General features: G+C 45.1%; 1 protein-coding gene across 2 annotated transcripts; it reads right to left on the bottom strand.

Annotated features, from left to right (window-relative positions):
* Nucleotides 1-254: 254 nt before the first annotated feature.
* On the bottom strand, nucleotides 255-11,324 carry syn1 (synapsin I). Of its 2 annotated transcripts, none has more exons than XM_076729900.1 (14): nucleotides 11,037-11,324; nucleotides 10,311-10,759; nucleotides 9,241-9,298; nucleotides 8,000-8,091; nucleotides 7,666-7,822; nucleotides 7,454-7,543; nucleotides 6,868-6,930; nucleotides 6,636-6,778; nucleotides 6,448-6,522; nucleotides 6,253-6,355; nucleotides 6,017-6,166; nucleotides 5,140-5,209; nucleotides 4,490-5,021; nucleotides 255-3,455 (listed from the first exon to the last, which is right to left on the bottom strand). In XM_076729900.1, the coding sequence occupies exons 2-14, from the start codon at nucleotides 10,622-10,624 to the stop codon at nucleotides 3,320-3,322; spliced, it is 1,983 nt and encodes a 660-aa protein (XP_076586015.1). In that variant the 5' UTR covers nucleotides 10,625-10,759; nucleotides 11,037-11,324; the 3' UTR covers nucleotides 255-3,319. The 2 variants fall into 2 exon arrangements, with proteins under 2 accessions (XP_076586015.1, XP_076586016.1); XM_076729901.1 differs by having other exon boundaries at nucleotides 255-3,417; nucleotides 11,037-11,323.
* Between the last annotated feature and the right edge of the window lie 1,808 nt (nucleotides 11,325-13,132).

Below are 13,132 nucleotides of genomic sequence, written 5' to 3' on the forward strand. Positions count from 1 at the left end.
TGTACTTCACAGTGTCACATCATGGCAGATTGATTTTCATAAATCTTTTTGTCTTTTGGCTTTACAATAAGCACAACATACAACTCTATCTCTACCCTTACCTCAATTTGGAAAAGGAAAAAGTCCAGAAAAGTAAGTAAATAAATAAAGAAAATAAGATGCAGGCACAAAAAACAGGAAATCCTCCTTCCAGGATGGACCGACATGACGAAGTGTTATTATTCTATATTCAGTCAGCAATAACAAACAAAGCATCATTGTTGGCCATAGACTTTATTAGACATGTGCATGTCTTATAATAACATACTCATTTTCACATAATATAGCTACATTGCATATAACATCAAATATTTTTTACATTTAATTCAGTAATCCACCATGATTTACATTATGCAATATCTTATTTTTTGATTAACAAAAACCTCAGCTTTGATTCTTGCACTGACATTTACGATGTACGTTTTTAAATCTGGCAGGCATCGACCGACAATCAGTTCCACTCAAATTTGTAAAGATTTCATCTTTTCACAATGATTATACGATGCATTTAGAAAACAATAAACCTAGCTGTAAACGAAGAAAATAATGTACATTCACGGTCAAATATGTCCACAACAAAGAACGTAAGAAAAACTCTGTGAATATCAAAAACATAAACACATAACATTACGTCTCTGCATTGCTGTCGCAGCTCATCCTGTCGCTCTCAAGAGGTGCCGAATGGTACGTCTTAATATGGCAAAGAAGCCTCTGAGTGACAGAGTGACATTTTGTCAAAGTTAACCATCCATGCTAATCGTGATGGCTCATTTTCATAAATTACACACTCAGTGTAACAATTACACAAGGCTGCTCTTACTGATTCTCTTGGCAGTAAGCTGTGCCACGATAAATCTGACAGTCACGTACTGACACTGAGTCACTGTAAAATGTAAAAATGATGCCCTGAATCACTAATGCATAAACTGAGAAGTCCCAGATCGTCCTGCTTCATAGAAAAAAACGAAGCATGTAGAAAATAACTGAAAGCAAAATGCAAACATGTTGAAATGAAAGATGAAAGAGTTTAGAGACACACAGAATATCAACAAGCACAAGTAGCAGCAGGGGCTAGAAGTAACGATCTGCATCACTCGGAGCTCTGTACGACACATCTATTTGGTTTGACCAGTCACAGAACAACATTCACACGTTTATGCACCATTGAGCACAAGGGGTCACTGTGGCTACACAAATAGACTGATAAACACAGGCAGCGTGGAGGATCTGCAGGGGAACCAGGACTCCTTTATACTTTTGGCTATTGGGTCTTCTCTAAAAAGCATGATATTGCCATACTACGTCGACATTCGAATGGAAAGCACTCCTTCTGGAAGACGTTTTTGGTGCCTGGAGACAGAATCGCTTTTTTCTAACAGTTCGGATTTTCAGAGTAGTGATCGGAGAAAGGGTGGTCAGTGCGGAGGAGGGGTGGCAGGAAGTGCTAAATGTACTGCAGAGGTGCATCCCACAGTCGACATTCCTATACCTTTACAGTATTTCTTTATTGTATAGCCTCTTCTTACAGACTATGAACCCGTTGAAAACCGAGAGGCATATGTGGAAGCAGAGACTCCGCTGCACTGCATGATACAGACTCAGGGCCGCAGTCACTGAAGTGCAAAATCACAACGCACTCCCCAACAGCTGCACCCTGACATAATGCACTCGCGTACTGTACATCCACTAGATGTGTAGCTGGTTTACAGTCAGACGTTTTTTACATTACATTGCTTTGAAATCAGGGGCGTATGAAATGAAACTGTCTGTGTAAATAATCAAATTTTCCACTAACTGTACCTGAACAGTTACCTATGCTGCATCCTACTGTGCCACACCTGTCCTGTCACAGACACAGCAGCGCCCCGGGGTGGGAGCACCGGGTTGCTGCTTTGTCATGTGGCAGATGAATAAACCTGAAAATGTAGACTTCATACATCAGTCAGTGTCACTGTATTCAAGTATAATTTTGCAGTATACTCTGCATTTGAAATAATAAAAACATTCTACCTCATCGAAATGCATGCTTTGTCCTTCATCACTGGTAAACAACCACAACAAAACTGGAATGGAAGACCCTCACCCACATACAAGTGTCACAATCAATTGGACATCCCTGAGACAGCTCCATTTGATCTGACGCTCTTGTCTGTGTAAGGCATGCGCTCACGGTGGACAGCTCTCAGGCTTTTGTTCATGTGCGACAAAAAACGGGAAGAAAAGTGGCAGCAACAACAAACTCACAACACCTACTACTTTACTCTACGAACTAATTCAACTACATGTGACAACACGGTTACAAGCGCCAATGTCAGGGGTTGGAAAATGCAACCATTGCCTCCTGTTGACATGCAGCTAAGACATCACCATGAGCGGTCAACAGCTCGAACAGATCTAGCATTAGCTAAACACTGGACATCCTATGTGCGCAGCAGAGCTGAGTTAGGGGCTGTACCAAAATTAGGGGACAATGGAGGAGGGTATTGTCATTTCTAACTTTTCTGAGTCAGCAGGGGAAGGTCTTTTTTGTTTCTTTGCCCATATTTGTTTAATTTCATCTGTTATATGTAATTAGATAAAAGGAGATCAAACCGTTAAATCAAAAAGAGGTTTTTTTTTGTGTGTGCCATGAAGGTGCATTTTGCCACATGTGGGGTGAAAATATCGCAGAAGCCCTTCAGGACAGAGCTGTTGGTCCTTTCATTTCATGGCTCTAAGTTTAGCAGCTCTTTACTCAAAAATAGGTAATAGGTATATTTTCACTATTTGGTTCTTTTGCCAGGACTATAATATTTTGAGTCCTAACTTCATCACTCCTCTCCACCCTGCTAATTTTCATACAGTCCCTTAATTCATTCGGTTGGTCAGCAAACCAACCAGAATTCAAACATAAAGATCACAATGACTTTACGGCACCAACAAACAAGTGGGAGCATTATTTTGTTTCTTATTTTCGTGTACGTGTTCATGCATATTCAGGCTTTTGTAAGGTGTCGTTTCGTGAGACACAATGACTAGATGACTTACTGAAGCTTGAGGCGAGGCGAGGAATGTTTCAGACATCAGCGCCTGAATTTACTGTGTTCGACTTTTTGTTCATTTTAAAAGATTTTAACTGTTTAGGCAGTGGGTGTCAAGTGTGTACATTTTCATATCAGGGTCAATGCACATGAATTGCAGACGGCATCCTGTTGGTCCTTGTTCGTTGGGGGAATCTGTCCTTCAGTTTGCCTGTCCATCTTTCTGTCAGTGGGAGGAGGGGAGGGGGGCTTATGCCGTCTCAGTCAGAGAAGAGACTGGCAAAAGATTTGCGTAGATTGCGTATGGTTTCAGCCTTCACCTCATCCTGGCTAAGGCTGGCTCGTGGCGCTGGGGTTTCTGGAATGTTGAAGGTATTGGTAAGAGACTGGGACTTGCTATAAAGAGAGGAAAATGGCAATAGAGGAGAGGGAGAGGCTATTAAAGTCATGCAGCAAACCCATGGAATGAAAAGACTAGAGCACGGCGAGACAGAGAGAGAGAGACGGGGAGAAAAGGCTCAGTAAAAGATGATCAAAGCGCATTCTTCCTCTGCGGTCATTCAGTATTTCCTTATCATTTCAAGCGACAGTTTGATATGATATGAATAGTGAATGACTGTCTGGATGCAAAGTGACGCATGTTTTATCAGGGACTGATGGCGAGTGTTTAATGTCTCTATTTCAAGAGAGCATAATGCAGTCCAATTAATATCATCCAAAAGCAGGATTATGTGAGTCATTCGTCCATGAAAACTACTGCGGGAGAACGTTTTGACCGCTAAGGCAGAAGCAGCCGTCAGACTCTTTTGAAGTGAAAACCACTGGAAAGATTTCTGAAGAAATGTCAGTATACTTGTGCAGCTTTGACAGCTTCTAAATCAAAATGACATACAAGGTGTCGGCAGTCACAAATGGTCTGTTTCTGAGCTTATCTTCATCTTTTTTAAAACGTCGTTCAGCCAGCAGCGCAGCACAAAAAGAGCAGTTTGATTATATGCAGCGAAACATGAAATATTGTCTATTTTTGATAGTGGAAATGTGTTTTAATGAAACCGTTCAAAGTCCTTACAGTTATGTTGTCTCACTGATTTGGAGAATTTGGTCACCTGCATCCTAGAACATGTCGTGACAGATGTGACAGATTCATTATGGTTATGAACTGCGAGCCAGCCTCCGCTTGTTGTTGTTTTAATGTCGCGATCTCTCCGGACGATCTGAAATGTTATGTTTTGCGCTGAAGGACTGAAAAATGTAAGAATCGATAAATCATGCACATTCAGGCGGGTCACGGAGTAGATTTCCCACGAGGCATGCACATCTCACTGCAGGCAAACGAATCAAAAGACCTTCTGCTCAGATCAACTGCGAGGTTCACTTTATGAAAAATGAGAGGAAGCTGATCCCGAATCATTTATCATACAGCTACTTACTTCAGCTGAGGAGAGCCGCCCACAGCCGGGCTGTCCTGACTCGGCTTCTGTGGGGGCTGAGGCTTTTGCTGCAGCGGGGGTCGTCCTCCCGGGCCCCCCTGGCCTTGAGCGGCAGATCGAGGCTGCTGGGTGGTGGGTGCCCCAGGACGGCCGGGAGCCCTCTGTTGCTGTGACCCCCCCTGTGACTGCTGCCTCGGGGGCTGGGTGGGCCTCTGCTGCTGGGGTTGACCTGTTGGAGGTTTCTGGCCAGGACCTCCTGGTTTCTGCTGCTGCTGGGAGACAGACTGTTGCCTCTGAGCTTGAGGTGAACCTCCCTGGCTTCTCTGAGGAGAGCCCTGACCAGAGGGAGTTCTCTGGCCTTGAGGAGCTCCCTGACCTGCTGCCCGTGGCTGGGCTGCAGGTCCTTGGTTAGCCTTAGCTGGGGCACTGGGGTCAGCGGGAGCAGAGCTGGCAGCGGGTTGCTGGGCCTGTGCAGGAGGTTGGCCTTGAGGTTGTGGGCGTTGATGAGATGGGGGACTTTGCTGAGGACCACCTGGAGGAGAAAAACAAAAGCAGCCATCCCGTTGAGTACTTTCCTCACAGCCTTGCCTACACTTGGAGATAAAGAAATAAGATTTCTAAACGAAAACAATCACTTTAGAGGTTCTTACCCTGAGGGGAGGGGCGCTGTTGAGGCTGTGGTACTCTGGGCTGTGAGACAGGCTGAGGAGACACTGCCTTCTACAAAACACACACAGGTTAAAAGAACAGAGGATCCTGTAAATATGCATCAAACCAGGAAGAAAACAATGACAGAAAACAATATTGAGAGAACGAGCCTGTACATATATGACATCTATCTTTGAAAATGCTTGTCTGATACCTCAGAAGTACTCACTCAGCTCACTCAATGCACCTGAATACAAATGACTGTGAGACTGAAACACAAGCGTTGGTCCACGCAGACATATATTTTCAGACATTATCATAAATTTTGATGGCTTTCACAGTCAAAGTGCTGCAGATATTGATGTCTGACCTGTTTCTGTCCTCTGAATCGATACAATAAAAAGACTGTATTCTTCATTTTTATAACACTTGCAGGCTCGTTTTCTGTTGCAGTGTTTCCACCAACTGCCTCAAGTTTAGTCAAAGCGCTGATGCTAGAATTCACATAATAACACAAAGGTCAACCTCATAACACAAATTCTACACTTAAAGGTCCTTGCTGTGATCTTTAAAGCCTCGTGTGGATGGACACTACATACACTTGGACATGTACGTCTTTCACTGTATATTATAGAGTGTGTATCTGTATGCAGTGCAGTGCATTGTGCGTCTGATGTCGCTGCTTTCCTGTTGAATTTTCTGTGTTTTGTTTGCATCTTCTCTCTTAAAGGAAGCTGCTCTGAGAGACCTTGCGTGTGACCATGCAACCTAAATAAAAACAGACCTGGCTTGACTTTTTTTTTTACTAATTTAAGTGGAGACACTAAAGAAAGGTGAGAGTTCACTGCAGCAGGTGTTGAGTATCTGAGGTGAGGGTACCTGTGCTGGCTGTCCCGCTGCAGCACGGACTGTGGAAGAGCTGGACGTTTGAGGAACGGTCTGGTTCATCTTAGAAATCACCAGGTCTGCGATCTGAATGCGATCCTCGTCCTGCTGGTCTCCAATCAGCGGCATTGAACAGTCATCAACCTTAAAATCAACAAGATGGTGGATTTAATGGATTTCCCTTATGACCACAAACACTCCTTTGATATCATCATACTGCCGGCTAGTACCTCGATGATGTAGTCCTTGCCATCTTTACCATGTAGAGCCTCCACAGCACAGATATCCAACCCTCCAAAGATGTCAGCACACGAGTCCACCCACATTCTGTACCTGTAATAACATGTTAAATCGAGCTTTAACAGCCCAGCGAGGCATCACAGGATGTACTGTTTCTCATCTCATCTGCATTTCTGAGCTCTTACTTGTCTGACATGGCCACCTGTTCCAGCATAGATGAGCCAGTGTTGGTTTTCCAGTTCCCAGAAATTGATGTTCTCCTGTTAAAGTTAAAATTAAAAACTAATTTTCATGTTAAACGATCTGCATTTGTTATAATTATACGCCAGCGTGCGGACATTTTTACAGCTGAAGACAGCAGAATGTCGCTCACATGTAAGCTTTGTAATTGTCACCGATCTTCTGGATGCGGACGTCGTACTTAGCATCAATGAATGGCTCAGACGTGGCGTAAGTCTTGGTCAGTGCCACAACGCTGGCAATGTCTTGAAAATCATACTGATTGTCCACTTTCACCTGGGACAGCAAAGGTCAAATATAAACACACGGGCATTAAGGGTCCCAGAAATACTGTGTTCACAGTGAATTGAGTGTTGCAGTACTACCTTTCCCATTCCTGAGTGAGCATGGCCCATCTTTACCACCACAGGGAACCGAGGGGAGGTGATCTGTAACAGCAGCATGATCACACACACAGACGACTCATAAACGAGTTTCATCATAGTACTCCAATGATTAAAACACAGATTTTTTATCCGTTTCAATCAAACAGAAGTGACAAATGCCACTGTTTGAGCAGGAAATTGTGATTCATGCTGACGGCTTGAAAACCAGCCGAGTGCTGTCAGCCTGTGACTGCAGGGGTGGAGATGACTGCTCTGCACCAACACACTCAGTTTTACCGTACTGACACCGGCTTGGCACACAAATAATTAAAAGAAATACCCAGAAGGAAAAAAACAAGCCACTCCCGAGGAAACGAGATCGGCCTCAGCTGCTACATGAGATGGAATATTGACATGTAAGTGAATTACCCTCCTTAAATGTGACCAATGCAGAGAGAAGACCTGCCTCTGTGCGTGTGTGTGTGTGTGTGTCTCTTTAAGGGTTGCTTAGCATGAAGACGTACCCATCAGCACGAGTGGGAAGGGGGAGGAGAGAGCGGAGGACAGCAGATGGCAAAGGACTCACCATTTCCTTGTGATTTGGATAGTAAACCTGTTCAATCAGTGGGAACTCCTCTGGGCCCAGCAGCTTGAAGAGTCTAGACATCTGAGCAAACTGAAACACACACAAAATGTTTCAGGTGCAGCATTTCTAATCCATAACTGTAATCCATAAGTTTCATGTCTGTGCAGCTGGATTCAATGTGGTTTCAAATGAATTCACTCAGTAATTCTTACCACCCATGGCTTGTCACAGAAATTGTAGACAGAGTGCAAAGAGTTAACGCTGGGCAGTCCGGCGTACTGCAGTCCAATCACCATGTTCCGGTGGTCCCCATTCTTGTCCATGCTGAAGGCATGCTGTCTGATCAGCACAAAGTCTGGCTTAAAGGATCTGGGACAGAGGACATTGGCGAAACATTAAACTGCATTGCAAGACAAACAGCCGTCAGGAGACACTGCCACGCAGGGTGTGGTGGCATTTCAGGAGATTTCAACAGAGCCTCAAATTTGCAGCAGCACTGTGGATTATCAAGCTTTCTTAACCAGAAATAATTTGCCGAGTACTTACTTTGTAACCTTATGCCCATTCCTGATTGCATCAATGTCCACATTGTAGGTGCCTGTGGAATTGGCCACCAGGTTGATTTCAGAGAACTCTGCCTAAAAGGACAATTTCATGGTCAGTCCCCACCAAACACCATAAAAACAGTGTGATCAGAGCAGGAGGGCAGCGAATAACCACCTCTGCATGAGCCATGTTGAACAGGGTACGATTACAAGACGGCAGATTTTATCTGAAGCGTATTCTTAAGAGGCCACAGGGGAAATAACGGAACCGCAATGAAGTAGAGAACAAAAATAGGAATGGAAGAAAATGCCTGAGGCGGAGAAAAAGATTTGAAAACTTTCAGGGTCTCCTCAAACTGCTGCTGGCTGGATTAGAGCACAAAGCGCCCGACACGGACTTCATCAGTAAACACTGTTATCAGGCTGCACATTACTACTCACACACTCACCACAGCTTTCACTGGTCAGCTGTTAGAGCACACAAACAGTTTGTCTTTAGGACAGATTACACTGGAATGCATTACTGCACACACGCATTACACAGAACAGGTTTGTGGAGTCAAACAAAATGTGCTTCTCATAATCAGATGTCAAGAAAATGAATGGATGAAAGCAGCGGTCCCCTCTCCTGTGAACTGGACGCTGGGACATTTATCACTCTGAGGACTCTGTGAACACAGTAACAGCTCCGATTACACGCGATGAGCCTCCTGTTATCTATTAAAAAACCATGAATCAGTTTATGTTGATTTGAAGCCTAATGATGATCAGTGCACCTAAAACACAAGTGGACAAAAGAATAAGATTTACAAAAAGGCTCCTCGAGTGATTTACACATGACACTGCATGAGAAAATAGCTTCAGAGCGAAGACAAAGGATGTGTGATATGGACAGGGGGACATTTTTATGGACAATTTATACCTGATTTTAGAGACAATGTTGACAAGCAATAAATACAATCAACTCATCCTATAATAATGCCTTCATCTAGAGGGAAGTGAAGCATCCAGGTCCTGACATCCATCAAAACAACACAAAACACTCAAGTCTTATGAAAGTCTGATGAGACGTCCCTCAAACTGAAGTTCAAGGTCTGGTCTCAAAGGTCAGTAAACCAGGGCTGGTTTCTCTCACCTGGTCCAGGATCTCCAGGGCTGATTTTAGTCCCCTGTCCTCCTGGTGGGGAGCAAAGATGAACACTAACACAGAATGCAATAGATGGATACATACGTGAAACCCACCTGTTCTACCTTGATGTCAAATTCACCGTGGACCTTCCTTCCTTTGAAGACCTTCACCCTGTGTGTGAAACGAGGGTTTGAATGTGATTGCATGCAGATGCAAAACACAAAATTAATTTTGTACGTTTCTCATGGCAGCTGCCCTTTTCTCCAGCATTCCTAGAACACTTTCAAAGCTCCTGGCTGATGAAAACGTGAAGCCAGGCACAGCAAATAAGCTGACATGATGGAAGACGACGCTGTTTTTCACAGACACAATAATCTATTAGTGACAGTAAGCTGCATACAGCGCTGTGACGACTGTAACTGCTGCCAGTGCATCAGATTTAGGCTGGTTCAGCCCTTTGAAGGCAACATGCAACATAAACAGAAAGGTAAAGCTAAATTAAGTAGCTTATCTAACATTATTTTAACCTACAGGGTGCAGAAGGAGACGTGAATTTGACATAAGGACATAAATACTGGTCCTCTGCATGAATGTCCATACCTCCTGCCTGCAGCGGCAGAGTGAGAGAACCACATGGGCTCCATACTGAGGGATGGAAGGGTTTTGATGTGATGGTGCACAGATCTGCTTGGTTTATTGTCATCTAGGGTGTCATTTTGAGACAAGAGTGCCTGTGCGCAAAGCTCTGATAAGCATGCGGAGTGTGCGCTGCTGAGACGCTTGGCTGCCCTGCGTCTATTTTCCTGTGCAGAATTGGCCTTTACAGACACTCGGTTTGAAAATACCTGCATCATCATGGTGGCATCAGCCCACACCAGGGCACTGGCATCGTTTTAAGAATATTAATAGCAGAATCCAAGATTACTTCGACGCAAGCAACAGCTGATCGCCTGATGAAAATGGCTCCTCTGCCCTCAGTCTGTTGCGCCTCTGCCATGGCACTGCGAGCGCACAAACGGTGTTTCTGGTGTGTGCGAGAAGCCAGCGGGCTGCTACACGTGATGTATCTCACAGCACTGGATGAATCATATGACCTTCTAGATGTTAGGCCCCTGCAACCCACGGTCTGGCACACATTTCTGTCTAGACGAGGCACCGCGCTGGCAATGCGCACTGCTCTTACCAATCGGTCTGCTGGTCATCGATAACCAGGAGGATCTTGGCGCTGCTGGAGACTCCTGCCCGGTCCGCCGCCTCGGATAAGGTCGCAGCCGCGGCTGCTGTGGTCTGTTTGACAGCATTGGATATGGATGAGAAGAAGCCGGAGCCTCCACTTGCAGGCTGCGGCTGGCTGGTGGACTGGCGCCTCTCCGACGGCCCCGGCGACACTGCGGGGCTTTGCTGCGGCGGGTCGGGGCGTTGGAGATCGGTCATGTAGCCATTGGGCAGGTTGGACATGAAATTGCTGTCCGAGAGTCGTCGACGCAGGTAGTTCATGATGGAGGCTTAATAAAATGACGGGAAGAGGTGTCCAAATATCCTCCAAGTGGATGCGACTAACAACTTGGTGCTCAATAAGAAAAAGGAATGACTAGGCTACTTTTCCATGTGCAGGTGTGGGATCAGTGACGCCTAAAGAGAAACAAGCCTGCGTTATCACTTAGAGCAGATTTTAAATATTTGATTAAGGAATCGTGACTGAGTAGCTTCAGGAATTAGCTAAGGTAAAGCAAACCATCACACAGCCTCTTGGCAATAGATGAAAACATAAGGGTCCACGCGGCTGACTCAGTTTAAATCAATGATTTTCTCGTTTGTATCTGATTTATGTCTGATTTTGTTAATAAACCTACACATCAAAGAAACCACTAATGTAGTAACTGTCATAACAGGGCATGATGAAGCCTACCTGGGAGTGTATCGTAAAGTGATCCGCCCCAGCGATGAGGTGAAGATGCCTTATTGTCGTCTCTCCCAGGAAAGCCTACATGTACGTGTCTCTCATGTCCTCTGTGCGGGCGGGCGGGTCGTGCATCGGGCTTGAACCTGTGAAATTAAAGCTTCAGTCCTTCCCGCATCACCGCCGTTCTCCCTGTCCTTCCCCTCAAGCCCCAGTTTTTCCGTCTGCCCTGCGTCACTCCCAGTCATCCTGAGGGAAGGGAGCTTGCGAGCCTGGACCACCGTCAAGGCAGGCGGTGTGCGAGGAAGGGGACTTCCGGGTGTTGCTTTCAAAATAAACGCTCGTCTATTATGCTGTTGCTGGATTTTATTTATTCATTTTTTTTCCTTTTGGATTTTGAAGTGATGCATCTTGGCCAATGAAAATCAAACACAAAATGTAATGTTAATAGTATATTTTTTAATTCCAAATATGGAAATGTGATTCTATGAAGGGATTCAAGTGCAGGAATGTTATTACACTTCCGGTGTTGTTCAGCCGGTGTTTGTCCGGCTTGACGCAGCTCTGTGTCGGGATATGATGGTGGTGCTGATGAGAGCAGGGTGACAGGGGCGTTGCTCACTGTCAGACACGAGCATGCTGTTGACTCCGCGGGGCGCATGTTGATGTGATATCGCATCCTGCTGTGTTCAATAAAGCAGCGGCGGCTGCTGGGCTGGCAGGCCGCTGACACCGGGTGTTACTTTTCAGCAGAGTCAACGCTGATCGTGAGAGATGCGCTGGTGATACCCCGAGCCAGTGATCAACACAGACCCCCCAGGGAGTCCCAGGCCTCCACTATGGAAACTGCACTGTGGCATCACAGTGAACGCTGACACACTTTGCAGTTCTGACCTGCACCAGGGGAATAATGGCCTGGTTCACCATCAAACAGCCTGTTTCATGCTGACGAAATAATGAAAGATTAGTGTTTTATTGCTGCTGCTCATGTGAAACAAAAAATATCTGTTTCAATTTGTACTTTTGTTAGAAGTGAAGGTCTGTGGTGTTAAAATGAAATATTTCACTTCCTGCATTACAAAATAAGTGTGCCTTTAAAAAGGTTTTGACAAGAAAGTTATTTATATTTGATTTTTGATGTAGGCTGCTTGTTTACGTCTCTGTTCATCTCAGTCGTGACAGTGATGGGACCACCTTCACTCACAGAGCATGAAAAACTCCACAAAGCAAAGTAAATCTTTAAAGTGTTTGCTGATTTCTATAAATATCACAGCTGTCATTATCTACTGTATCTACTGCAGAATCGATATACGGCCTGTGTTTTGTCTTCTTAATGCCTGTTGTTTCAGTCCCCATCTGACAAACAGCATTAACAGCTGTGTAATTAATTATAAGCTGAACTCTGATCACGTTGCAGTGGAAACACTTCCTCCCGGGTTCGAATCTCGCTGCGGGCACTGGGTGTGTCCTCCACCATGCTTCGGTGCCTGCTGCTCGAGGAGGGCCTTTCTGTGTGGAGTTTGCATGTTCTCCCCGTGTTCACCTGGGGTATCCTCCGTAAAATATACCCCCACTAAAAACATGCAAGAAGATCACCACCTGACCAATGGTGACGGCGAAGATGGGTCCCCGGGCGCCGGTCTGGCTGCCCACCGCTCCTGGTCTGCCGCGGAGGAAGGACGACCAGGATGGGTCAAAAGCGGAAGTCAAATTTCACCTCCGTGTGCTGTGTGCATGTGTGTGTGACAATAAAGGGGAATGTCTCCCCCTGATTCTTCTTCTTCTTCTTCTTCTTCTCTACTACTCAGAAGATCCATAGAGGATGTACAGTTTCTCATACGGGAGTATCACAGTATCCTGGGAGTCGTGTTATCGGCTGGGCTACGTCTCATGTATTGAAACAAATACACTGTTAATATGCTAACAGTTTAAGTGTTTAATCAGCTCTCTTTTATTAGCATTAAGGTAACAAAACAAAGCAAGAAAGAAGAAAAACTTGGTCCCAGGACCACAGATTCAACGCACTTTAGACCCAGATTCTGGTGTATTTTCAAATATTTACACTGCGTGGAACGTGGCAGTGAGCAAACGTGTTTTTCAAGATG

This window comes from Chaetodon auriga, chromosome 5, assembly GCF_051107435.1.
Source record: "Chaetodon auriga isolate fChaAug3 chromosome 5, fChaAug3.hap1, whole genome shotgun sequence".
NCBI lineage: Eukaryota > Metazoa > Chordata > Actinopteri > Chaetodontiformes > Chaetodontidae > Chaetodon > Chaetodon auriga.

Excerpts from the sequence above, each read along its gene's own strand:
- syn1 (XM_076729900.1), bottom strand. The coding sequence starts at position 10,624 with ATGAACTACCTGCGTCGACGACTCTCGGACAGCAATTTCATGTCCAAC. Across the intron at positions 7,544-7,665 it reads TCTGTGACAAGCCATGGGTG|TTTGCTCAGATGTCTAGACT; the intron begins GTAAGAATTACT and ends TGTGTGTTTCAG. Across the intron at positions 6,167-6,252 it reads GCAAGGACTACATCATCGAG|GTTGATGACTGTTCAATGCC; the intron begins GTACTAGCCGGC and ends GTTGATTTTAAG.